The sequence below is a fragment of the Actinia tenebrosa genome, unplaced genomic scaffold (genome assembly GCF_029948245.1).
Source record: "Actinia tenebrosa isolate PJP-AT-01 unplaced genomic scaffold, QUT_ActTen_1.0 PGA_scaffold0__85_contigs__length_37466705, whole genome shotgun sequence".
Lineage (NCBI taxonomy): Eukaryota > Metazoa > Cnidaria > Anthozoa > Actiniaria > Actiniidae > Actinia > Actinia tenebrosa.
In genome coordinates, this window is record NW_028292569.1 from 19,764,232 (window position 1) to 19,791,852 (window position 27,621).

At 35.9% G+C, this 27,621-nt stretch overlaps 3 protein-coding genes across 5 annotated transcripts in view; all 3 read right to left on the reverse strand.

Moving 5' to 3' along the window:
• Window positions 1-3,138: 3,138 nt before the first annotated feature.
• LOC116286853 (armadillo-like helical domain containing protein 1) overlaps window positions 3,139-27,621 on the reverse strand; it is a 57,547-nt gene continuing 33,064 nt past the window's right edge. For 2 of the 3 annotated variants that reach the window (XM_089034817.1, XM_031693438.1), the window contains exons 3-15: window positions 27,487-27,555; window positions 26,808-26,889; window positions 25,739-25,823; window positions 25,136-25,224; window positions 24,063-24,170; window positions 22,304-22,511; window positions 21,693-21,765; window positions 20,701-20,746; window positions 20,063-20,146; window positions 18,835-18,912; window positions 15,976-16,057; window positions 12,691-12,823; window positions 3,139-3,783 (exon numbers count right to left, since the gene is read on the reverse strand). In XM_089034817.1, the coding sequence (XP_088890943.1) occupies window positions 3,594-3,783; window positions 12,691-12,823; window positions 15,976-16,057; window positions 18,835-18,912; window positions 20,063-20,146; window positions 20,701-20,746; window positions 21,693-21,765; window positions 22,304-22,511; window positions 24,063-24,170; window positions 25,136-25,224; window positions 25,739-25,823; window positions 26,808-26,889; window positions 27,487-27,555 (1,327 nt within the window). In that variant the 3' untranslated portion in view covers window positions 3,139-3,593. The remainder of the gene's footprint in view (window positions 3,784-12,690; window positions 12,824-15,975; window positions 16,058-18,834; window positions 18,913-20,062; window positions 20,147-20,700; window positions 20,747-21,692; window positions 21,766-22,303; window positions 22,512-24,062; window positions 24,171-25,135; window positions 25,225-25,738; window positions 25,824-26,807; window positions 26,890-27,486; window positions 27,556-27,621) is intronic. The other variant, XM_031693439.2, reaches the window with a different exon arrangement.
• On the reverse strand, window positions 13,203-14,292 carry LOC148913669 (uncharacterized). The gene is made up of 2 exons (XM_089025936.1): window positions 13,567-14,292; window positions 13,203-13,453 (listed from the first exon to the last, which is right to left on the reverse strand). Exons 1-2 carry the CDS (start codon window positions 13,733-13,735, stop codon window positions 13,203-13,205), a joined length of 420 nt encoding a protein of 139 aa, XP_088882062.1. The 5' UTR covers window positions 13,736-14,292.
• LOC116286854 (uncharacterized) lies at window positions 14,442-15,797 on the reverse strand. The gene has a single exon (XM_031693440.2). The coding sequence runs from the start codon at window positions 15,795-15,797 to the stop codon at window positions 14,556-14,558; it is 1,242 nt and encodes a 413-aa protein (XP_031549300.2). The 3' UTR covers window positions 14,442-14,555.

Sequence of the window (27,621 nt, forward strand, 5' to 3'; positions counted from 1 at the left end):
TGTCTGTCTGTCTGTCTGTCTGTCTGTCTGTCTGTCTGTCTGTCTGTCTGTCTGTCTGTCTGTCTGTCTGTCTGTCTGTCTGTCTGTCTGTCTGTCTGTCTGTCTGTCTGTCTGTCTGTCTGTCTGTCTGTCTGTCTGTCTGTCTGTCTGTCTATCTATCTATCTATTAAATATATTTAGGCACTGCCCAAAAACGGAGCTCCCGATACGCAAGTCACAGGTAGCCCAATTTGAATGAATGTGGAAGATAAAATTAAAATAGGAAAAAAATCTTCAATTTTTTTATTCAATATTAAGATAATGTCTCCCATGATAAAAAAACATGCACTGAAAACGAATCAAAATACACTACATCGCTTTCTTTGCGCGAGAATCCTCTCCCGATCCCACTTATATGAATTTTGTACACAACTCACCACCAACCCCCCCAGGGGCTAGTTTTTTTCTTGGAAGATTCTTCGACAAAATTTCCAAGGCCGACAGTTTTAGCCTATGAATCTCTTTCACTTTAAAAAAAAAATCAAGTTTAGTGAAGTTTACCTCGGATGTCTTTCATTGAAATCAAAATTTTGGAAATTTCGGAACTTTTATGGACAAATCAAGACTATGAAACAGACTTGAAAACTGGTAAAAAAAAGGTGAGCAAAATATATAAGCTTACTTTTACTTCTTTCACGCTAATAACGATGTTTGGTTAATTATCCACGTCAAAAGTTTTATGTTTTTACAAGAACCGTATTTTCATAAAAGTCTTAAACTATTTTTCGAGAAGCTTGAAAACATAAGCTTACTAAATTTTGAAAATTCAATTTTACCAGTTTTCATCTTGTTAACAACAAAAGTTTTTGAAAAACTAATAAATACATTCATTTATACTTGACAAGAACAACTGAAGCAAAATAGAAAATAACGCAAAATACAATGAAAATACAAAATAAAATTTTCTTTGTTAGTAAATTGGCATTTGGAAATGTTTTAAAATATTTTCTTAGCTTTTGAAAGTGAAAGACAAGGTACTGCTCTTTATACAATAACATATCTCACAACAACACAAATTTAAGCTCATTTTTATAATCATGTACTAGGTCAAAAAGCTCAATAAACAGTTGAATATTTGGTGTAATTTTAAAACTCAATAAATATTTAGATAAATTATCTGTAGAAAGATGAAAATACTCTTGCCATAATAACAAAACAGGTACACTTTTTTCGCACGTTTGTCATTCTAGTTCGTTGCTCGTTGGCCGGTAATTTTAGGAATGTTATTTAACTTTAAACTTTGTCAAAAATCTCTTGGATTCGTCTAATTGTGGAATTCAAAAAGTGCTTTTTCAAATGATTATTCTCTATCATGTATGAACTACGAATACTCTTACCATAAGAACAAAACAACTACTTTTTTCGCTCGTTCGTCATGCTAGTTTGTTGCTCGTTTTCCGGTAATGTTGTAGCTATGTTATCTACACTAAATAAAACAAAATAGAAAATGTCCTAATCTCTATCTTCACACTGTGGCGAATTCTTTTTTTCCATGATTTCTTCAATAAATTTTTGTTTCGTTTTTACAATATTTACAAAAAAATGATAGTTAAAAAGCTCGTTAAAAAAAGTCGTCATTTTCCAAGTGACGTGTGATTTGAAAGCTCGACCAATCAGAAACGCGATGTACACCTGGCGGGCGACACTTTTAGCGTTACGCACAGGGTTCCCATGCGATGACCACGAAAACTGAGACGTATAGGTCCGCGCGGGAGCTCCGCTATTACAGAGCATGACTGCAATCAAGCTGAACGACCATTCCTAGCATTGCCAGTACATATAGGTGGTTTTGGACTCACAAACCCGTGTCTCGAAGCAAACGAAGAGTACGCAACATCAGTCAAGATAATCGCCCCACTAGTTGAGAAAATCATTTAAAAAACGCATGCCAGATGATTCGCAAATAATATCATTGAGCAAAGTGCTCGAGAAGTAAAAGATATAGCTCTGAAGGAGGAAGTTGAGCACCTTAAAGAATACAGTAAAACATCAAGGCCACAGAAAAGGGCTGGAGCATCGACTTGCTTGAATTGACAGCACTCGAGTCAAATGCATGGATTTCAACCTCCTGTGTTACATAGAGTCCAATTTAGATAAAATTGAAAGGTCAGAATAAAATCTGGAAAATTAAATAATTGATTTTTTAATTCGAGGTTACACGAGATAATGTCCGCCGTAACACGAAAGGGTAAAAGAAATCATTAGAAAAAATATTTTTTTCGCGCGGGCCTTTTCTTTTCCTATATACTTCCCCTATGGTATGTAATGTCGTTGATATGTATATAATTACTCTTACAAGGGAGGAAAGTACAATCACCATCTTTTCAAACATAACGTACGCTTTCAAATACGATCTTACCGTCTTTTAACCATCGAACTCTCAAAAAAACTTGACCAAAATGATCCCTACTAGGGGGATCCAATTCTTTTTAACTCGGCTTCCTCTAAGATTTCTATAACCGATCGTAACTAGTGTCTGGTTTAGATGAAGACTCATAGCTTCATCGAGGTCAGTCATCAGAGGCGGATACAGAAATTGTAGAAGGGGCGTGACTATTACTAAAGTTTTGACAACGATATATTAAGAAATATGAGCAAAAGGGAAGGTGACTAGTCACCCCTTTTACCACCCCTGGCTCCCTCCCTGGTCATTCTAGCGTACGATGACAATGACGTAAAAACCTCTATTAATGCTTAAAAGTTCCTGTTCGTGACGTGCATAGTTGCTCTATTTCGAACAATGTTTGTAAATTATTTATGAGTTTTTGAAATTATTGCAGTATACTCGCAGAACGTCTTTTATCAGAACTAAAACCTCTCGGCCACGTGTATTTAAAGCTGATAAAACACTCCTCAGCAAATTACTGTGAACGTAGGTGATCCGTGCTGAACATACGAACTGCATGCCCCGAAAATCATCACGAAAGAACGACAAAAACAAATCGAAGTTTTTCCCCGAAACCAGTTAAGTACAAAAGGATCCCGCACCGGGAAACCATTAGGATTACCAGCTGTGCGGTGAACGCGGCGCACAAAGCATTAGTGGACAACATGATCGGCCCTAAGCATTTTTTGAGCCTAAAAAGCACGAAGCAAATATGACAGTAAAGTGACTTCGTTTTTATTCTTCCTTTTCATATTTCTGCTCCTTGAAAACAGAAAAAATACACAAAAGTTGGGTTACAGTAGCATGGGAATGAGGACCGGCGGCAAAACAGCTAAACGCGCTATGATTGGCTGAAACACAAGTTACCGCTCAGCTGGTGGTCTCACTGCTCGCCTCTTGGCTCGCGACAATGGAAAAAAAAAAGACTCAAAATGGCCTTATTTATTTAACATAAATAACACACAGATAAAACAAGCGTTACGATAAACATTTAAACTCTAATAATCCAATTCCAGATCTGCTTTATAGAAGCTGTAAGTTTATAATCGTCCACAGGAAACACCAAAGGCGCGATAACATGGATCAATTTTTTTCAGCATCTTCTATCGCGACAGCGTTGTGGCACAAGTTGCGAGAGTGTTTACACGGTGCAGCGAAGACGAAATCGTTACCAAAAATAGAAAGGAATTATACTCTTTGCAACCATTTCAGCAACTTGTTTCGCAGCATTATTTCCAATTGCGCTGTAGGTTACACGCTGCAACGCTCCATGCAACCTGTGTTGCAAAGAAAGTTGCTCCTTGTTATAATCGCGACTTAAGTTACGACACTGCTTTTCTAATCTTGTGTCTCCATAACTGAAAAAAAAGAAAAAAACCACTATAATAAGAATGCAGGAATCATAACATCACAACATCAACTAAGAAGGATGCAGGAATCATAAGTAACATCACAACATCAACTAAGAAGAATGTGGGAATTATAAGTAACATCACAACATCAACTAAGAAGGATGCGGGAATCATAAGTAACATCACAACATCAACTAAGAAGGATTCGGGAATCATAAGTAACATCACAACATCAACTAAGAAGAATGCGGGAATTATAAGTAACATCACAACATCAACTAAGAAGGATGCGGGAATCATAAGTAACATCACAACATCAACTAAGAAGGATGCGGGAATCATAAGTAACATCACAACATCAACTAAGAAGGATACGGGAATCATAAGTAACATCACAACATCAACTAAGAAGGATGCGGGAATCATAAGTAACATCACAACATCAACTAAGAAGGATACGGGAATCATAAGTAACATCACAACATCAACTAAGAAGAATGCGGGAATTATAAGTAACATCACAACATCAACTAAGAAGGATGCGGGAATCATAAGTAACATAACATCAAAGAAGGATGCGGAAATCATAATTAAAACTAGCGCAGCAAATGGTTTCACTGTAAAGTTTTGAACATTTTAAGACGTCTTGTAAGATCAATATTAGGACAGTCAATGGAAATGTATGAGCGATTTGTTAATTGCATATAATTGCATTTGGTATATAAACTGTGTATTTTCCAAGATTTTACTTCTATGCGCAGAAAAATGCCGATGCAAACAATCGAATAATTGTAATCAGTTCTCTGGCGAAGTTTCAGCGCGATTTGAGGCCGTTTAGTGGGTTTATGAAAATCCGCTCTTCTCTAACTAAATAACTATGAGTAACTATTAGCGCAGCGCGGTTATTAAGGAGGTTGGAAAGTGTTTTGTGCCTTCACATACACTTACAATTATGAACTAAAAAAAGTAAATGTGGTTATAATATGACAGCAAATAAACCAGGAATGCGAAAGACTATAAACCAAAGATCACAATGAACATAAAAAAATGACGTAAGACGTTGCTATGACAACATCAGAACCCTTGGTATGCCATCAAAAATTTTAATTTAAAAAATCATAACTCAGGAACCGAATGGTGAAATGTTTAAAGGACGGTGCCTACTATTGTCCACGCGCACACGTACTGCGCATCTACATTCGAGGAATTTCAAAATGTATTACTCGAATTGCACGAAACAAAACGTTTATTTTCAATAAAAGCTAAAGCAGAAAACGATCTTAAGTAACCCAGGCTTGCTAAAGAGATAACTTGCTAAGGATTAAGTATTATTGACAAAGAATCATAAGTTTTTTTGGGCAAGTTTTGAAAAAATGGCAGACTCATAGTTCTAAAAAACCAAATCCTTTCAATAATAAAGCTTTTTACCGTTTCTTTAGATTTAATCCTATAAAACTTGAATAAAAACAAACAAGAAATATATATGAAATTGAAAATTTATCACTTATTGATATCTAGGTGTGTAATTATAGTTTTGAAAATCTTTTTTTGGTCGCTAAACACTTTCATCATGAAATTCTTTTACTTTGGAGTTCTCAATCTAAAAAATCATCTTATTACGTACCAAATATTTCAGAAATTCCTTTCTGCTGTTAAGTAAAAAGTCGATAATAACTTCACTTCAAACCCAATAGTCTTCCTGGAACTATAAAGCTTAAAAATATCGAGTTTTTCTCTGTGTTTTTTTGCTTGCATGGTAGAAAGCAGCATGTTTAGCTTGACGTGCAAACGCGCCAAAAACAGAGTTTGTCACGCCGTTTTGTATGCTGTGTAACGCTTCTCACGCATTTGGTATAAGATTTATCCCTAATAATGTTCTTTAAAAATTCGTATCTCTTAAAAACGCCTGGATACCCCTATTTTTTCTTCGTTTAAATGATAGAGTAAATGCTAAATTAGCCTCGTGAAATGAAATTTATGAAAAATAATTGGTTTTGAAAAGAATATGGACACAATCTTCATGTCCCTACTGATCGAAAATAGGGAGCACGAAGCTAAAAAATTATATATATTATAGCCAACTAATAAATTCATGGTAGAATTGGGTATATTTTAGTAAAGAAACAAAGTGTCAGTCATTTAGGACGACTTAAATTAGAAATTTCTTAAAATCTTTTGAAAAAAACTTTTTTTCCCTGTTGCTAGTAAAATCATGACGTCATCACTTTTTAACGATTTTTAAGCCTTATTATTTCTTTTAAATGCATGGTGACCCCTACTTTTCTAACCAGAATTTGAAAACCCTTTGATAGGTTAAAATAATTCACATAGTCATTTAAAAAAATAATTGATTCTCAATTAGTAGGCACCGTCCTTAAAAAGCGGAATATTTAAAGTTTGTATCGTAATCTTTTATTTGGCAAAAAAAGAAAAAAAATCTGTAATACGAATTTCGTAAAAATCAATAAAATTTGTTTGGAATAGTTCCCTCTTACAGAATTTTTTAAATTTTTCCTTAAGTTTTCGAAAACATATACTAAAGCCATATGCAAAATTTGAAGAAATTTCACCACTGAGTTTTTGATTTTTCTCAGTTTGAATATTAAAAATTTATAGAGCGCGCGCGCTCAAGAAATACCGTTTCGAGCCTCCTTAAATCTCAGGGCCCGGTTGTACGAAGCATGGATAGCGCTATCCAATGGATAAATTCTTATTCAGTGGATAAGTCGATGCTGTTATCCAATAAATTTATCCACTGGATAAGATTTATCCGTCGGATAGCCCTATCCAGGCTTCGTACAACCGGGCCCAGCCCGTTAAGACACACAAAGCAAAATAAATTTTATCAGTTTTTTTTTTTGGACTCCTCGCGGGTGAGATTTTTGAGATTTCTCGCTTCAAAATAAGGTTATAAGATATCTATTATATGCTGCATGACAAAGTAATGAGAAATGAAAGAGGCGGAGAAACAATAGTAAAAACTAGAGATGCATGTCAAACGAAAGCTTTTAACAAAGTTTTTAAACACAGTTTTTAACAAGGTTTTTAACAATTTACTATAGATCACAACGTTCTACTTAACCGCCTCTCATTTGATTTTGGCATATAAGGGATTGCCTTAAGCTGGTTTGAGTCATATCTGTCACACAGATGTCAACGTGTCACTATTGAGGGTGTTGTTTCTGATTCGTTTGATCTGGAATATGGTGTTCCACAAGGCAGCTGCCTCGGTCCTCTGCTCTTCATATTGTATTAAGCAAACTATTCAAAATTATTGAAAGTCATCTGCCTCAAGCCCACGCATATGCGGATGATACACAACTGTACCTGGCCTTCAAGCCTGGCGACGATACTGATGAGAGGTTGGCTGTGAGTGCTATGGAAGCGTGTATTTCACACATTAAAGAATGGATGCTATCGGACATACTGAAGCTGAATACTGGTAAAACAGAATTCTTAGTGATCGGTACCCAACAACAGCTGGAGAAAGTGAACGTCACCAATCTACAAGTTGGAGAATCCAAGATTAACCAATCTTCTGTTGTAAAAAGCCTGGTTTGACTCCCACTTGATATTGTATGGGCTTGCTGATAACATGTAAATAAGTTACAAAGAGTGCAAAATTCTGCTGCCAGGGTTATTGTGGGGCTTCCTCTTTTTTGCCACATCACACCAGTTCTTTTCGATTTACAGTAGCTACCTATTAAATATCGATTTCATTTTAAGATACTACTGTTAACATTTAAATGTTTACGTGGGCTAGCACCACAATATTTGTCTGATTTGTTTTCAGTAAGTAAGGTTTCTAGTATAACCGCCGGAATCATAAGGGCACTCTGCTAAATCCAGCTAGTGGGAAATGTAAAAAAACTTTAGGTGACAGGGCTTTTCAATCTGCGGCACCTAAGCTGTGGAAGGCTCTTCCTGTTGAAATCAGGAATGAACTGTGTATCGGGAAATTTAAATCACTTGTTAAGACATACCTTTTTAAATTAGCTTTTACTTAGAATTTTATACATCTTTATTACTATATACTATATATTTTATATATTTATATTATTATATACTATACTATATTATGTATATTTATATTTCTCTTTATCCAATTCATTTAATTGAATGACTTAATTTCTGCGCATATGAACATATCCACATGAAATATGCGCGTTTTAAATATTATTATTTATTATCATTAAAAACTGACGTGGGGTTTACTTATAGAAAAAAGTGGTTAGTTTACAGTTTACATCATTTAATATACAACACTGCACTCGTTCTGAAATACAGTATTTTAAAAGCATCACCCTTTTACTCGTGACTCACGTAAAGGTTCTTACAAATTTGTTTTCAAAAAATTTCAAGCGTTCAATATTAAAAGTTGCCACAAAATAACTCAAGTCCCTTATGTTACGTCATAGTCATTAACATATTGGAAATATAAACCTTCGTATCTCAAAGACCCGACATTCAAATGACGAATTATTTTCACAATCAACTATTCACTATTTAAAGAATCAATTCTGAAAATATTGTGTAAAGGCTTATAAGCACTTTAAGACCCTTCGGCTACTAAAGCTCTAGCAGATTTAAACTGGAAGGCGATGTCAGCGAGACGACTTATGCACCGTTTCATTTTTATCCACAATGGAATAAACGGTCTTTTGGACTGGGATTTTAACTTTTCAACTTTTGCCGACACCCATAATTATAACACTCCAAGAGAATATGAAATAAGAGAGCACATCCCTGTGCCTCATGAAAAGTTTTTTGAAAATCTATTTTTAGCTCCGCGCGCATAGCCTCAGCTATTTTAGCATGCGATTCCTGATTGGTCAGATTGTAGTGACGTCATGGGTACACAAGCGATCGGCAGTGACAAAGGCAAGCTTCATGCAGTTCACAAACAAAACTTTATTCGATTGCCCTGATTCACTATGACGTCACATCAAAACAATCTTCAACAATCTATTGTTTAAACGCAAAGGATCATGGTCGTCGGAGGGGGTCAAATCAACGCAAATTCATCGAAAATTGTTTTAAAACCCGTATCAATCCACGAAGAGAAATACAATTGCCAGCAATCGCTCCGAATATTTTTAAGTACATTTTAACACATATTATATCTTAAAACTAGGCCATTTTAGATTAAACTGTTTCGCTAAGAGCAAATTTTGTTGAATTGGCCGATATTGTGATTGTATTTTTATTGTCTGTTGGAGACTATAGAAGTTGAAAAGTTATGAAAAAAATACCTGAACGTTGAGGCGGTGCGAAAATTCAAGGTGCAAAATATGAAAGAAACTTCTAGTTTTACTTTTTAATTAATTCACCTTTTCTCAATGGACAACATCTTTTGTTAAGTGACATACCGTATTTTGGCAAGCTAAACATATTAAATAATAGTGAAAAATCATTTCAGTGCCTTTTGTAGTTTTTTTTCCCTCTGTATGCAAATAGTTTGTTTGATTCGTGTGTGAAACAAAATACTCGTATTGTTCATCATCTTCTTAATCACTTGAACTTAGACTCTTTACTATCGAAAACGCTACGATAAATGCTTTTTTCGCTGTCTTCACTGTAGCTTCTTTGCTATTTTCATCGCATTTTTTATCGCGGTTTCCCTCCTTGGGGTCTACGCAGTTCTTAGCTTGTTCGTATACTGAAAACCTGTTTAGTGTTTAATTCGTCTATGAAGAATACATGATAGTTTAATTTTAACTTTTTCTAGAAGTTGAAGGCATTTTTCTCGTCGGAAACTAAACATTTTTCTCTCACATTGAATTCACTACAACTCTGTACAGTCAGGAATCGCATGCTAAAACTAGCTCAGGCTTGCGCGCGGAGCTAAAAATAGATTTTCAAAAAACTTTCATGGTTACAGATCCATGAATGGGAGATGTTCTCTCTTACTTAATATTCTCTTGAACACTCGTAATAAGAACAATCTACGCAAACCACATTCCAAAAAGAACTGGGGACAAAACCGCTTTATATATCACTGCATTGATGATTGGAACAGTCTCCCTGAACACATTAGAACTTTATCTTTTAATCGTTTTAAGATTACTATAAGCAATATTTAATTCTTAATTTTTTATCATTTTATTATGCCATTAATGCCCAGTTTGGGCGTCGAGCTTTGCATGTGCAGAGTCTAGTGCAAATGAACTTAACAATGGGTCTGGATTCGGCGCATGTGAAGTTCGACGCCAAAACTGGGTCTGACATTTATCCTCTATAGAGTTATATATTTTATTTATCAATATTTTATCATTTATTATCATTTTTATTTCTGTGTGTTTGTGTTTTCTCAGGACCCCACTGAAAATCACCTATTGTGAATGGGCTCCCTGATGAAAGATTGTTATTATGGCAGTATAAGCGTCTGGATGCCCAGAGAAAAATAATGCTTTGGTTAGGCAGATAACCGTAAACAACCCCAGCATCGACTAAAATCTAACAATGACAGTTAAGATTGAAAAGGAATGACGAAAAATGAATAAAGGCTAGAAAAAATTAAATAATTACAGATAAAAGAACAAAATTGAAAAAAAAAAAAAAAAAAAAAGAATTTCAAATAAATTCAAATAAAAATTTCTAAAGTAAAAGACCATTGTACATATGAATGTCCAATACAATATATAACAGAGTCTATGATAAATACTATAAGTGTCCAAAGTTCTTAAATAGTTTAACTGCTCAGCTTAAATGTTCTAGCAATGTGTAGCGAGCTAGTCAGGATTGCCTTCTGCATTTGGCGCATAATTGATTCACATTTGTCCCCTACAAGTTCTTTGATATTTTGCTCGACCTCTTTTGAACAGCCTCCAAAAACGTCCATGATGATGATGTATTGATTGATCTTGTACTCGGGGTATCTGCTTGTTAACTCTAGTCTCAGTTGACTGTACATCGTTGTCTTCTCGATGTCTTTGACCTCTCTGTTTTCCAACCAGGAACGGGCTCATTTCAATTACCCTGACTTGCTTGTTGGTCATATCAATGATCGTAGCATCAATTCTGTTAGCTTTCACATGAGTTGTATCAGCATATAGTGGGACATCCCAGTAGACAACTGCGCGCTCGTTCTCATACATCGGCTAGGGTGTGACTTGCGAGTACCAAGATTCAACTTTAGTGATAAGATCCAAAGATCTAGGAACTTCGAAGAATAGAATCTTGAGAGCGTTGTTATGCCGCTGTTATTACTTGGTCTGTATTAATGCACTGCAACTAGATAGAATGTGTTGCACGTTCTCCAGGGAACTGGGTTCATGCACAGTATGAACAGTGTTGGACAGAGTGCATCACCTGCAAGTCTCCTACTTGGACATTTTGGTGCATTACTGCCTACTATATGTGAAATCGTTAACCTGTCACTTCAAACTGGTGTTGTTCCATCTTCTCTTAAAGTTGCTGTTTTAAAACCGTTACTGAAAAAACCATCTCTTGATCATGAAATTTTTGGAAATTATCGCCCTATCTCTAATTTAAAGAATATCTCCAAGATTATTGGAAAAGTCGTTTCCCTTCAGCTAAATGATTATCTGTCTCTGAACAATCTCCATGAACCATTGCAGTCTGCATACAAAACATTTCATAGCTGTGAAACTGCTCTTCTTCGAGTAAAAAATGATATCCTCCACTCCATTGACAATCGTTCTTGTGTTGCCATGCTACTCTTGGACCTATCTGCTGCATTTGACACAGTTGATCATCAAATTCTTCTAGATCGTCTCCATACAAAATTTGGCATTTCTGGCATAGCTCTTCAATGGTTTAAGTCCTACCTCACTGATCGCTTTCAATTTGTTTCCATTGATGATTTTTCTTCTGAAGCCCTTCAACTTGATTGTGGCGTACCTCAAGGTTCTGTACTTGGTCCTTTGTTGTATCTCCTTTATACTTCTCCAGTAGCTGATATCCTCCGAATACACAGAATGTCTTTCCACCTTTATGCTGATGACACTCAATTATATATTCCTTTCTCCTGTAATGATGATTTGTCCCTTAATGATTCCATGAATCTGATTGAAAACTGTCTATCTGATATTGATGCTTGGATGACTACAAATAAATTGAAACTAAATAAAGGCAAAACTGAATTCCTGTTATTTTCTTCAAAGCACAGCCCACAGTTAACTCTTCCTTCTCTTCAATTTGGTTCTGATGTGATAATGCCCTCAATGCATGCTCGGAACATTGGTGTCATATTTGATACGCATCTTACTTTGGTTCGTCATGTGAATAATATTTGCAAGTCTTCTTTTTATCATCTCAGAAACATTGCTAAAATAAGAAAATACATCTCTTTGAAAACAACTGAAACTCTCGTCCACGCGTTCATATCCTCCAAACTCGACAACTGTAACTCTCTGCTCTTTGGCTTACCAAACAAACTCTTAGATAAACTACAATCTGTACAGAATGCTGCTGCCAGAATAATCACTCTTTCCCATAAACATGACCACATTACACCTATCCTCGTTAATCTGCATTGGCTACCAATTGAATCTAGAATCAAATATAAAATCCTATTACTTACTTTTAAAGCTCTTCATGGCCAATCTCCTATCTATATCCGGGAACTCATTTCAGTGTATAAACCGAACCGTAATCTTCGTTCTGCATCACAAGTTCTTCTATCAGCACATTCTTATAATCTTAAATCTTATGGTCATCGCTCCTTCTCTGTGGCTGCTCCTGAACTCTGGAACTCACTTCCAATATCTCTCCGAAATGCATCAAGTCTTGCCTCATTCAAAACTGAACTTAAAACTTATCTCTTCAAATTAGCATATTCTTTGTAAATTATTTTATTTTGTCGTTGTCTTTGTCGTTTGTTTACTAGCGCTTAGAACAGATTTGTATTTGCGCTTTATAAATAAATATTATTATTATTATTATTATCACCTTGTGGAAGTCCTTTCTTGAACCGTATTGTTGGAGAGATCTCTTTGCCTTGGGCCGTTTGAGGAACAATGCGCAAGTATACCAACTTTTACCAAGCTTCTCCATCGACACTCCAACAAACCATAAGGTGAATCTGTGTGCGTAGAGTGAACATTTTAGATAACCAGCAATGATCAAAAGAGTCATAGGCTTTAGTTACATCAATCCAGGCCATACTGAGATTTCTATTTCCTCTGTGAGCATCCTCAAACGATACGATCGATATAACAAATAGACATCAGTTTTTTATGTGTCTGTCCTCTTATTGACGATAAATTGCGTCATCACATTGTCAAAGTAGTGTGGATCCACGAGGCGTAGCAAAAACGATATAAACTTCTCATTTTTAGCGATCAAAACAACCAACGGAAAGAGCGCTCGCTCGCTCCTCTTATTGATGATAAAAAATAACCAATCAGCGCGCGAGAAATTTGTAAGTTATTGTAAAATAGTAAATTATCAACAGTTCCGCTTCATTTCTCCCTAGCAACACGTTGTTCACGTTGCATCAATCCGTACTTTTCGATATGCTGATTAGCTTGAGCTAGAAGACATGAAGTATACCACTCATACAAGTTATTCAGGCAGGTGATAGGGCGTTGGTTGTCACTTCTGAACTCACCAGGTTTGGGAATCAGGGTTGTCTTGCCTTTCGCAAACCATAGAGGAAACTGGAGTTCTTTAAGTTGAGCAGTGGCCTGGAAACAAGTGGCCATTTCTTTGTGTCAGACCGTTGCCTTTCTCCACCAGAAATTAGCAATACGGTCGGGGCCGGGTGCGCTCCAGTTTTTCTTTTTCTATTGTTGATCTTAGTAACTTGTGCTACATTCAAATTTCATCCATCTGTTGGTATTTCCGGTACTACATCTTTCATTGCCACTTTGATCTCCTCGATCCATTCTGCTTCCGTATTTCCGGTTCCTTCTTCTTCCCAAAGACTTTTCCAAAAACTACTCGCTTCATCAATGCTCGTGTACTTATTGTTATTGTCTTGTGTCGCTTGCATAGTTCCGCCGTACTTTGGTTTGTGAACATCCGTCTGATTTTCTTACATTTTAGCAAAGGTGGTATATACACTTCCAGGATCCGCGAAGAATGTTTAGCTGAGCTGCCTTGCTTCTTCAAGGTTCTTTGAACGCCAAAAATTTCTCTTCAGCTTCCGCAACTTTGACTTTTCCTTATCCATGTAGCTAACTAAATCAGCTACTGACAATGACTTACAGTGTTTTTCTGAAGTTTAGCTCTGTTCTTCCTGCCTTTGGTTTTAAGTCTTTGATTTGATCTTAATCTTACTATTTCGGCCACGACGATTGAAATGTTCTTCCTTATTTCACCTGCTTGAGTTTCGTATAATCCCTTCATCTTCTCCTCAGGGCTCTTCTTCGTTGTTTTTTCCCATTGTTTACTTTTTCCCAGCCTTTCATGGCTAAAAATGCAGCCAGAACCGAATAGATGGCACAATTTGCTAGCCAGAGCTATACAAAAGGATCTAGTTCTTTCATCCTACTTAAATCCTTTCTTAGGCTTGTAATCTTGTCTTGTAGTCTTCTCTTCCATGGTGGTTCTCGCTTATAGTTATTATTGCTATTGTTGTTTACCTTTATCTCGACTCCCATTTCTTCAGTTACGACTGTAGCAGTAGCATAAAGCATATTATTATTATTATTATTATTATTATTATTATTATTATCATTATTATTACTATTATTATGTGCAGTACTAAAACGTATAGATGCAAAAAATCTATGACCTGTATAGGGCGCACAGCGTAACCTATAAAGTCTAAAAGGAAACTAACTACAATAAATTTAAATAGATGTCCAAGCTTATATAACAGTTGCTTTAAATATTCGTGCTATATGGAGCGAGTAAGAGATGATGGCTTTCTGCATCTTCTCCAAAACACACTTTGATCGGGCACCAACAAGCTTCTTCATAGTTTGCTCTAGCTTCTTTGACCATCCTCCCAATGCATCAATTATGATATTGCATTGCTGTACCTTGTAACCAGGGTGCTGTTGTTTTAACTCCAAGAGTAGTGCACCGTACTTGATTGCCTTCTCCTCAACTTTCTTTTCACGATTCTCAATCCATGGACAGCTCATTTCTACTGCCCAGACTTGCTTTGCCTTGTGGTCCACGAATCGTACATCCACCCTATTGGCTTTGACGTAGGTGTGTTCAGCATACACCGGTACATCCCAGAAAGCTTTAGCATCATCCGACTCATAGATAGGTTTTGGAGTCACAGGTGAGTACCAAGGGGGAATACTTTCCACTAATTTAAGATCTTTGCACTTCTCAAAGAATAATATCTTCAGAGCAGCATTGTGTCGGTCCAAGTACTTTGATTGAGCCAGCGTAGAACATCCTGACAGAACGTGAGGAAGGGTCTCTGCTTCTTTACCGCACAGCCTACAGCTTACATCTCCCTGGGTTGTTTTGGTCTTGTGTGACGTATACACTTTGGTTGGCAATAGTTGTTCATAGAGCTCCATCATACCAGCAACTGTATGAGTTGGTGCAGTCGTCCAATCTTTCATCCATGCAAAACATGCATCTTGACTAAGTTCTTTATCTTTCCAACGCGATGAGAGAAATCGACCATGCCATTTCTCTGCGTTCTTCGTCTCCTGTAGCTTGTCTACCAGTGCTCTCTTCAAGTGTTCTTTAATTTTCGTTCCTTCAATTTCTACTTCTGGTTTTCTGGTCGAAGTAAATGATGGATTTGGATACTTTAAAAATAACGTTATCTTCAGCTCCTCTGCATATTTGTGTGCATCAGTTAGTATTGACGAATGGCCTTCCTCCGCTGCTCTCTCCTCAAACATCTGGACAGCTTTCATCGTAGTGTCTGCATTCTGGTAGAGCTTTACAGCAGCTTTAATCTTTGTAAGCTTGTACTCGTATTCGACGGATCTCAGGCCACGCCCTCCCTTGTGTCTAGGTAGGTACATAACAGCTGTTGAACTCAGTGGATAGTGTTTCCCTCCGTTCTCATGAATGATCTTTCTTGTCTCTCTGTCAATCGCTCTCAGCTCGGTGATAGGCCAATGTTGGGTCCACATCAGGTAGTTAAGCACGGGAAGTGCGAATTTGCGAATTATTATTATTATTATTATTATTATCATTATTATTATTATGATGATGATGATGATGATGACACTATATTTAATATTGTCTCGTTTATTCAAACCTACCTCCAGGAATATTTACTTTGTTTGATACTCATTTATTTAAACCTACCTCCAGGAATATTCACTTTGTTTGATACAAGTACATCGGCTTGTATTGCTGTCATATTCACAAACATATTATCAGGTTGAGTCTAAAAAATATAATGAAAATCAATTGTCAATCCCAAGAAAGCCCATCAAAAAACAGCATACAGATAAACTAGAAAATTACACGTCAATGACAAACAAGCAGGCATGCATATAAATAATAAGGTAGGTAGATGATATGTAGGTAGATTTAGTGATTATCACATGAAACAGTCAAACTAAGGAAACCTTGAACACCCAAAATATGGAATGTTTAACATCTTGTTCTGAACAATCGCATGCAAGAGTTAACTGTTACATGTGATTGGTCAGAACACGATCCTAATAGAAGCTGAGACCATTTTTTAATATATTTTCGCCTTGAAGGATTGTGTTTATGATTATAACTATAGAGTTGATGTTCGAGGGTGTAAATTGTGTTTTGGGCCAGAGCAAAGCTCATTTTAGTCCGAGAATGTGAGAGGGCTAATTTGCTGGTGCAAGGGCCCAAAACTCAAACATAATAATATATACTAAAATATATTTTAGCCCGCTGTTTTTTTACTCATTTTAGCCCGTAAAAGGTTCCACTTTGCCCTGTAAAGTTATTATAACACATATTAGTATTTTTACACAAGTGAATATAATATATCCGGCGCAACAAGGGGCCATTTTGCATGACCATGCGCGAACTGCTGTGCTGTGGGATAGTAATGCAGCCTCAACACAGGGTACCCACACATTTAGCTTGTAGCGAGATGTCTCGGTGTTCGATTTATTTATTTCTCCTTCTTATAATTTCCACCGTTATTTAAAACTAATCAGCTACATGTAAAATCGGCTAAAACATTTTCTGAAACAATTTTTGAATAGTAGCTTTATACATGGGCCAATCTAGACTATGCCCTTGCAGAAAAATAATAATTGCTCTATTTTCTCCAATTTTTCTAACTAATCAAACACGACAGGTCAAAAGCACAGATAACAAAGACATCACATCAAATGAATTTTGTGTGGTAGTTTCTCTCAAAAGTCAGAAAAGTGCTCGAGAATAAAGATAAACAGATAAACACAATTAAACCTTCCTTGACCGAATTAAATACATTCAAGTTGATATTCACTTGAATCGCACAAATGATACATATTCGATGTCAGGCTTAATGCCCGAGCCTATATCGAATCGTTTCAGAAGACGAAAAAGCAGATCTTTGAGCATATTTATCAGAGTATCGCCACATGATCGAAACTCTAATGCAGTACACATGAGCTCAGGTATGGCGCGCATGCGCAGAAAAATGGCCCCTTGTTATCCGGCGCACTCTTTGGTCGCAATTCACGTCTTATGCTGCTATATAGACTCAATTAAAGAATCGTTGTCGTAGTTCAGAAACATAGAACATAAAAGCTGAGACCGAAATGGCACATGGGAAATAACAATTATATTTTATAAAATAATTGGGATACTACGCGCGCTATGATTGGTCGAAAACCATGTTTGATGAGAGTATCAAAACACGCTATCGTCATTTTTAATCTATCGTGCGCGCTCATTGGTCAGTTTGAATAAGACGGCACGTAGGGAGAATTTACTTAGACTTTGCTTTTTTTCGATCTTTTCGCGCGTTTGTTATTTTATAAAACAAATCAAAAACAGTTTTCTGTGTTTGATACTCTGATCAAAACACTTGGGATGTTAGGAGAACACTCGAGAAGCTGGAAACCACTCCGCTACGCGTCGTGGTTTCCTACGCTCCTCTCGTGTTCTCCCAACATCCCGCGTGTTTTGATCAGAGTATCAAACACGGAAAACTGTTTTTGATCTGTTAAATAATATATTCATTTGCGCCATCCATGCAGTCGGTTTAGAATGCCAAACGCGTATGAAAACAGTGGATGATGCCACGGGTCGCCGGTCACAGCATGCATCTAATTAACGTACTTCCCATGTGCCATTTTGGTCTCAGCTCCTATGTTCTATGTTTCTGAACCCGACAACGATTCTTTAATTGAGTGTATTCACCTATAGGTGAATGTAACGAACACGCGTACGCTCGTTTGTCGATTTGGGCCGCTTGCAGAGATAAATAAAATTTTGAGGGGGGGGGGGGGGGGGGGGGAAATCTCTCTCCGTTATTTATTAAATTCACTTGTGTTAAAAATACTAAAACAATTATAACCCAAAGATAAATTTTCACGCGCTGTCATCGGTTCAAATGGGTCACGTGCGTGGTACATGTTCAAAGGCCTGAAGTAGAAAGTAGAAATCAAAAGTAGTCTTAAATAGATTATGGAATTAATTATAACCTACAACGAACGTTCACCGTCTGTTATTACCTCTTGTATAATTATATCTCTTGCCAAAGGCCTATTGAAATACTTATCGATAATAACAGTCGTATGCAAGTTTAAATGACGATCGCAATAGTACGTTTATTTGGGTGATATTCAAATCGGCCCAGCTACTGTAGCCCTTCTTTAATCCGTTTAACATGAAAAACATTTAGCCGTTGTTTCTGCCCATGGGTTTAGGTGCTATAAGGTAAAATAACTTAGGTACCGAGCCTGAAGCTAAGAAGGGCTTAGTAGTAGCCTAGAAGTTATAATTTGAATCAACGTACTAATGCGATCGCTATTTAAACTTACGTGCGACTGTTATTATCGATGAGGATTTCAATGGGGCTTTGGCAAGATACGATTATACAAGAGGTAATAACAGAAGGCCAACTTTCGTTGTAGTTTATTGATACTGAATACTACGATCTACTTTGGACTGCAGATTAATCTTAGATCTGCTTTAGACCTCTGAACACAAGTACCATGTATCCTATAGCTCATGCCATACCATGAATTCTTCGTAGGATTTATCTCCCAAAGCCTCCTTGACACGATCATTTACCAGAGGGAAAGAACGTACAAAGAACTGAAACCACAACCACAACATAATAAAATTTAATTCACTTTTAGTTTGGATGGAAAACATCTAATTTCTACTAATATTTTCACTGCATGGTTTTCATTATAATTTATATTCATCTTTCAGTTTTATCTAAATTCTTTTGTAAGCGGGACGTAAGAGGACGACAGAGAACCCAATATCTCATGAGTGCAAGAAGTAGGATTCAGAGGGTATCTACGAGTTTGCCATGCAGCAGTTTGATTTTCTTCTATTTCTTCGCTCGAGTTTCAGAGAGGTCGGTTTGGAGCAAGTCTATATTGTGTTGAGAACATCATTGCTTTTCAAGATTCCTCATCTAATATAAACTAGTGGAAGCCATGGTTATGGCTGAGTTTGCTGCACAAAGCAGGTCTTTGAATATAACAATGAAATCCTCCTTAGCGTAATCGTTGTTTCTTGATAAAAACTTGCTAGAAATCGTAATTCGTGCCTTTATTACCAACAAGATAACACGTCTAATAAATGGTTCTCGAAAGGTATGATTATACATACACCAGTATTACGCACACCCTTCACCAGCTGAGCGGTGAATTTTGTTTTAGCCAACCACAGCGCGTTTAGCTGTTTTGCCGTCGGCCCTCATAATTCCCAGGCAACTGTAACTCAACTTTTGCTTATTTATCTGTTTCCTTTTGACTAAATTATACATATCTAAAAGAAGCAGAAATATTGAAAAGAAGAAATAAAACAATTTCACTTTACCACAACTCATAGTCGGTCATTTTGTCTAATCTGGTTTGCGCGCCGCGTTCACCGCTCAGCTGGCACGGGCTCCCAGTCGGAAAGAGTATTGATTTCAAAACTTTTTTAACACATTTAAATGACTAAACAATTTGGCTCCATCGTATATTTCCCACCACCTAATACTAGAAGACTAATAACCTATACTCGAACATGGCGTTCCAGCTCTAAGCATCCCTCTCTCCAACCCATTCTATATGTTGTTGCTTCGAACTTCCCCTTGTTTTACAGAATGGAGAGCAAACTGGAACGTTTTAAAAAAAAATCAAACCATTCCTTTTTAGAATGTACTAGTAATATATGTATAGTTACAAAATCAGATACTGCGTGACTCCGACTAATATCCTAACATTACATTTACTACAAAGAATACCTCGAGTGCAATTCCCGCTTGTCTTTGGCTTTCTGCATAAAGAGTGTTTCCCATTGCGAGTAAAATGCCATGTACAGCTCGTAACTGTAAATACAAAGATTGGAGGGGAAAAAAGAATTTAAAAAAATGAAATGAGAAATAGTGGCTGATTTAGTACCAAATAACTTTATACAATTACCCCATTCATACCAGACCTTTAATCCTATTTGAAGATGGCGGCCGATTAAAAAACGAAGTATATTTACGTCTTCAAATTGGAGACAGGACCGCCTTGTAACTTGGTCATCCGAGCCACGAGGGATTCACAGTTCCCAATGTAGAGAGCCAAAGTTTGACGCCTAACAAATTTTTCCCCTCAGCCAGCGCTTGAACCCTGGCTTGAATCAGGTTTAAGCTAAACCGCTTGTACACAAATCATTTAAGTATTTTTAACTCAAGTGAATATAATAAATAAATGGATAGAGAGTTTAGTTTAGTTTTTTCAACTTTCATTTTAGACACAAATCGACACTGAACAAGCGTGCGCGCTATAAAAGCATAAGAGGTAAATCGTAACAATGAGCGCGCAGGATTTATAATATTCACTTCTGTTAAAAATACTGATAATGAATATCAGCTGTTTTCAATTGTATTTTCACCTGAACAAGGCTTTCGGCTATTTCTGGAGATTCCTTGGCTAAAATACTAAAAGAAAAATAGGGCAAAATAGTTTAATAATATATTTTTGGAGGAACCCTCTTACAGTACTCGTACCGACGTTAGTGGCCTAAACTCATGGTTTTGATGAAATTGAACAATTTAGAATGCGTTTGCACGGTAACGGACAAATATTTAACAAGTCGAAACGTTTTACGCTTAGGCGTTTCATCCCAAAAACATGTGTATGTTATAGACGTGCAAATTTGAGGCCTGCAAAATCGAGGTCAAATTTTTGACTTGTTCTGATGAAAGATTAATCGGTACCTTTTAAACATCTTTCTTTGTGCCTAAAAGGCTCGTCCAATTTTGAGAACTTTCAAAACATCACTCGTTCCTATCAAATCCAAATTGTACTCGAGATCGTATACGCTTTCCTATACTAATTTTATTGAGGAACTATTATATATATACACGTTTCGGGCTTCAACAGGGCAAATGAACCAACAAATTTTGCATGGGACTATTTTTTTTCTTTTTTCCCCGTTTTCCGAAAGAGAACATTAAAAAAAAAAACTTCTGGCAAAGTTTGAAAAAAAAATGGCATGCGTTTTACTCATTGAAAAAGCGGAAAAGCGGCAAGTGTACATTTTTTGCACTCGTTTTAGACGGAAAATTGTCGAGCACAGTACGAATAAAAAAACAATTTTCACTATATTTCTTAATTTTTTCCAATTTTTTATTTAAATATGTAAAAAGAGGTATAATTAAAAATTGCTAAAAAATTAAAGTTTTTTATCGCTTAATTCCCTTTAAAAAGTTGTTACACTCGTGCTCAATCATGAATATCTCGAAAACGACTTCGGGAGATCCCTTTTTTCTTTACAGAAGATGTAAAATCAACATTAAATTTCGGTTTATGCCGAAAAGTCGCGATTTAAAAATTTTTCAGTGTATTTTTCTATAATAGGCAGCCATCTTAAACAAAACTTACCATATCATTTTTGCAGCAGCAGCCTGCTGAACGTATATTGGAAGTGGGGGCTGAAGTTGGGGCGAATCTGGATCTGAAACAAAAAACAAACAAATAGATAGAAATAAACAAACGAGCAAACACATAGTAATGGAATTGCTTTATTAACATGACCTCAACATTTATAGGTATTGTCAAAGCGTAAAAGCTAGAAACTCTAACAATTAAATAACAATGAAATATTGTTATGTTATGAATATTTGTTTTGTTTTGTTTTGTTTTATATATAAATGTATATATAGGAGTAAAATATATGTCTTATATAATGAAAACGATAATATATTTGATATTCTTTTATGATTTACTGATGATGTAAACGCTATTCCAACAGAAGAAAAATCTACTGTTTGTTAATTCTAGAATCTTCTTCTTGACGAAGTTTAAAGCATTTAAACACATAGCACATAAATAAATAGGTAGGTAGGTAGATAGGTAGGTAGGTAGGCAGGTAGGGAGGTAGGTACTGTAGGAAGGAAGGAAGGAAGGAAGGAAGGAAGGAAGGAAGGAAGGAAGGAAGGAAGGGAGGGAAGGATGGCAAGCAAACGGTCCTTGCAAAGAGTAAGCTGACTAACCAGCAATAACTGATTCAGCACTTTCTTGTACATCATCTTTTGTTGGTTTCAATAATGACACAAGTCCCTTTAGAATTGCATTTCTGATGTTGTACTGCATTAGGTCCTTGATCAACTCGCATGCTTCATATTGCACTTCCAGATGAAGTGATCTCAATAGCATTAAAACTGGATCAACTATGGTTGGGCTTGCTGTTCCAATAACAGGCTGAAACATAAACAAATTCAGGATGACTGTCGCTCAATGATAAATATTTCAGATGGCACATAAAGAAATAAATTTAACATTTAACAATAAATTTAAGTAATATATACAGTATGAGTGGCCGTGAGGCGTAGCCGAGAGTTTGTATATCAGATACAACACGGACACGAATACTGTAGATTGCTTATCAAACGTCTAGGTTAGTTGCTTTGTGTTTCAAAAATTTTCAAAATTAAAGTGAATCTGCCCAAGAAAATCCAAGTTAAAGTTTATGCAAATGAACACGATTCAGTATCTGATTTACAACACTCTTCACGGTCGTGATTTCTGTTGTGTTTCCTCATGAATTATTAATGACTTTGATAAGATTTATTAACAAAGTTAGACATTTAGAAGGAAGAAATATACAGTGAGAACATTGAACACGTGAACAGTTTTTTTGCTTAATAAATTAAGATGTAAATTATTCATTGTCAATCAATTGGAGCTACAATTTATCACTCAGTGTATTTGAGCTTAATGATTCATTTTAAAGGGTTCAAAACACAGTGGAAACAGCTCTTCAAAAAAAACTTAAATGAAGTTGAGCTGTTCACGATTTGAGTGTCCACACTGGAAATTCTTGCCAAGTTATGTGTTTAAGTTATTTTATATTTCCAATATGTTACTGACTGTAATGTCATCGCAGTCTTCATTAAAGATAAAAATTTTGACTAGTTCACACAATATTTAAAAAGCATCATTAATATACTTTAGGTTTCCACACTTTTTATAATTGTAAATTTAATGTCTCATAATGGAAGAACGAGAAAAATACAATACTTTTTTTGGCGCTTAGGTCTTCTACCTAGGTTTTAGACTTAACTCATTAATAATTCATGAAGGAAACAATAGAAATCATGACCATGAAGGTGATTTTATATCTGATAAAGATTCGTCTTCATTTGCATAAACTAGCTTTCACTTGGATTTTCTCTATCAAACTTGGTTCATTTCGTAAAGAATTCAGTACAATATGAGAACATACATCATCAGTTTTTTAAGCCGTTCAATAAACTCGCAGATCATGTTTTATCAGGTCTACACACTCCTGTGAGTTTATTAAACTGTAATATAATATCTTTATAATATCTTTAACAGACTTGCAAATCTAAAGGTTACTGGAGACCTTCAGGGGTAAAGTTTCGTTTAAGACTCTCTCTTCACAATACTTTAAACAAAACCCCATAAAACTATATATTGTTTTAAAAAAGGCCATATAATAAAAATTCAGAAAATAATATTACTTGAGAGTGATTTTTTAATTTGAAACAATGCTGGAGCCTTAAACACCAATCAGGCACGTTCAGTAGAGGTGAGTTTCTATGCATAGCAAAATTATAGTTTATCATGCACAGCAACTCCAGCCTCGGCTTGGAATTATTATTCATGGTCACTGAACAGAACTGTAACATTGAGTATTAACTCACTTGCAATACAATTAATGAAGCTCAATATAAATTTGCTGTACACAAAAATTATTGTATAGCAATGGAATAGCCATTTAATAATTACCTGGATGATTCTCAGTGTTTGGGCTGCCATTTGCTGTGCTTTTGGTGAAGAAGACTTGAGAAGTGCTATTAATGCTTTGTATACTTGATTTTCATATTTAGGATTGCCCTGTCGTGAAAACAGTAGTACAATAAAAGAGTTGGAGATGTTCAGATAATTAATTAGATAAGAAATTTATTAGACAGGAGTGTCGGCAGCTTTGTTTCATTTGGCTGAGTGAGGATTAAGTAAGCTTATGAAGTCTAATATTCCCAGGAAAGGCACTCTGCTAAATTTATTAAAGCAAGGGAAACAATACCCTGTGAAAACAGTAGTTATTTTTCTTCCCCTCTTTAAGGGCTAAGCTATTAGCAGCAGGCTTGCCTGATGCCAGAATGAGGGCAAATGTGGGAAGCAACTATGGGTAGGGTATTGGTGAGCGCTTGCCTCTCACCAATGCGACCCGGGTTCAAGTCCCGACAAGCTCAGTGCTTTATATGAGTTGAGTTATTTCTTAGTTCTCTCCTGTGTGTACATGCTTCAAGGGTTTTCAGGGTTCTCTGGCTATCCTCCCTCCACAAAAATCAACTTCTAAAAATTCCAATTGGAATCCAGTGGAAGAAGAGCCTGACTCTGTGGAATCCACTGTTAATCCCATTATTATAAATATATTTATATTATCATTATTATTATTACTTATATCTAAGGTTTTCTGGCTATCCTGACCCTCCATAATAATCAAATTCTAAATTCCAATAGGAATCCAGTGAAGAAAAAAAAGTGGAAGAAGAGCCCAACTCTGTGGAATCCACTGTTAATCCCATTATTATTATTACTTATTTTAAAAAGACCTCTAAGCTGCAAGCTGCAGGGTAAAAGGAGATGATGATCAACTAGAGGGGAAATAACAAAGGGATTATTTGCAGCCTAGTAAATTATCATGTTTTTAGCATAAATGTTTTTAGTTCAATTTAACAAGAGATGGTTTGATTTTAAAGTTTTACTGCACCCTTAAATGAACTTCAAATAAACAATGGAATACTTAATCTTTGTCTTAAAATTTTGCATGCTAAATGTAATCGAGATGCACATACATTTGACAACTGATGAAGCAGATTCCTGGCAAGGTCTTGAGTTTCCTCAGAGTTTGACTTTGCTAAACACTCTGCCACTGCTCTAATTCCTGTTATACATGTAACAAGTTGATCAATAGTAATCAAATATCAGAGTAACACTACTAATATTATCCTTCAAACAATTGTTGGATATGGGTCAGTTTTGATAGTTAGAGTACATTTCATCGTATTCATTCAAAATGCATCAACTTGAAACAATTGTTCAAAGGCAAATGGAGAGTCATGCTAAAACTGCTATTAATATTCATATATCATGATTTAGCTTTGTTAGTCTGACAAGTAAACAGTTCATTAAATACTTCAGCACTAAAAATAACAAGGGTGGATCCAGGGTTTTTTTGAAAGGGGGGGTCTCAGGGGTAAATTTTGTGGGCAAAGGAATCCCAGTCGCATTTTTAGCACAGGAAGCCCATTTGACCTCAGGAATGACAGGGGGGTCTCGACCCCCCTGACCCTCCCCCTGTATCTGCCCTTGAATAAGTCCCTATTTACTGGTATTATATCTAATAGTGGTGGCCAAATATAATTTGCTCAGTTATCATCAAGGTGATGTCAGCTTACCAAAGCTTTCACAAACTAGCTCCTTGTATCGACGTCCAGCATTAACCACATGCATCAAGATCTTCAAGGCTTCAGCTTTGTCTTCCTAAAACAATTTTTTTGCAAACCAAACATATTTAATTATCGACCTTATGCATTTATTATTTAATGATATCCAACTTTTGATGGGTTTTTAAAAGACTTTTTGTGTAACAATGCATTTCAAGGAGTATAAATTCAAGAGTTGTGAGCAGAAATTCTCTTTGAAAACTAAAAATTTAATCAGTAAAAAGCAGCATAATGTACCTTTCTGGCAGAGTCACTTTGAGTAGCATGAACCCTATTTAACATTATCAAGGAGCTTATATCAAGTGAGTGATGAGAATGAGAAAGAGAGTGATAAAAGAAAAGAAAGAACATTCTAATTCTGGATTGCAGGGACAAATGCTTTTAATTAATTTTAATGACTTGACTTAAACGTCAGTTCCTATTTTCACTACGGTGTAAAACTTATCAATCTACGATAACTGTTTCATTAGAAACACCGACGCAGTCCACGCTAGTGTTTACTAGCCATCATCTACATTTAGTGTAGTATGACCACTACAAAGCCATAAACATAATTTGGAGTTTCATAGTTTTCTTTTGTCCAGTGAAAACTTAACAAGGAAGCTTGAATTGTAATTTATCTTCTCTTAGAAGTACAACATTTAATCATCAGGTTGAAGTATGTATTTTGAGGCATGACCAATACAGGTAAATGAGCATTATTGATTAAACATTAATTTTTACAAAGAGATAACTATAGCCAAAAATTAGGGTGAGCTGCGTCAGTGTTTGTAATGAAATAGTAATGATAAAAGAGTAAATTATACACTGTGAAAAGATGAAAAAAAATGATTTTTCGGGCGCTTAAGTCCTTCGTTGGAGTAAAAGACGAAGGACTAGCAATTAGGACTAGTGAAGAAGGACTAGCATCCGAAATGTCATTAAGTTTTTTCATCTTTTCACAGTGTATTAAATTTACCCTTTTATCATTAATTTTTACATTGAATTTAAAACTTGTAACATTGAATTTGTAGTTACTAACCTCCTTTGCTTGATTTAAGCCCAAAATTTCTAAGACTGTAAGAACACCACCAACTTCTAGGAATTCTGCTAAGAACTTGTGGCTATATACATGAGAATAGTACATGTATCTATATAAAAATTTGCTCCTAGCAAAACAGTTTAATCTAAAATGGCCTAGTTTTCAGATATAATATGTGTTAATATGTACTAAAAAATATTCTGAGCATTTGCTGGCAATTCTATTTCTCTTTGTGGATTGATACGGGTTTTAGGTGAATTTAATTTTTGGTGAATTTGCGTTAATTTGACCCCCTCCGACGACCATGATCCTTTGCGTTTAAACGATAGATTGGCTAAAGAGAGAGAGAGAGCCCATGAGGCCGAACTCATATGCCATCATGAGGGCAAGAGGATCGACTAATTGTTTCAGTCAAATCCAACTAGTCAAAACAAGTCTTGAATTAAAGTTAAATTCAATTTTTTGGCTTTCAAAGCCAGCACTTTTCGCTGCTAGTAGGCTCATAACTTTATTAGCCTACTAGTAGCTCATCCAATCAGAAAGATGCATTATGACTAGACTGCAAGTTGGATTTGACTAAATGACCTTTAACATTAAAGTGCACAAATATCCAGTGTTTATTTTTATCATTGCATTTAATTCAAATGTATAATGCGTTTAAAGAAAAGTTTTATCTTACCCACTAGAAGCTCCAACGAAGATGCCAATTGCCTGTAGCTGTATCTTAACATGGGTTCCCATCATATATCTTATGTAAGATAAGTCAAGGTCGATTATTCAAAAAACTAAAATGAATTAATACATGCAAAGGAAG

What these genes read in the sequence shown, in the direction of transcription:
- LOC148913669 (XM_089025936.1), bottom strand. Translation starts at nt 13,735, where the DNA reads ATGCAAGCGACACAAGACAATAACAATAAGTACACGAGCATTGATGAA. An exon ending in GGAAATACCAACAGATGGAT is followed by an intron (nt 13,454 to 13,566) that starts GAAATTTGAATG and finishes CAACGGTCTGAC; the next exon opens with ACAAAGAAATGGCCACTTGT.
- LOC116286854 (XM_031693440.2), bottom strand. Translation starts at nt 15,797, where the DNA reads ATGTGGACCCAACATTGGCCTATCACCGAGCTGAGAGCGATTGACAGA.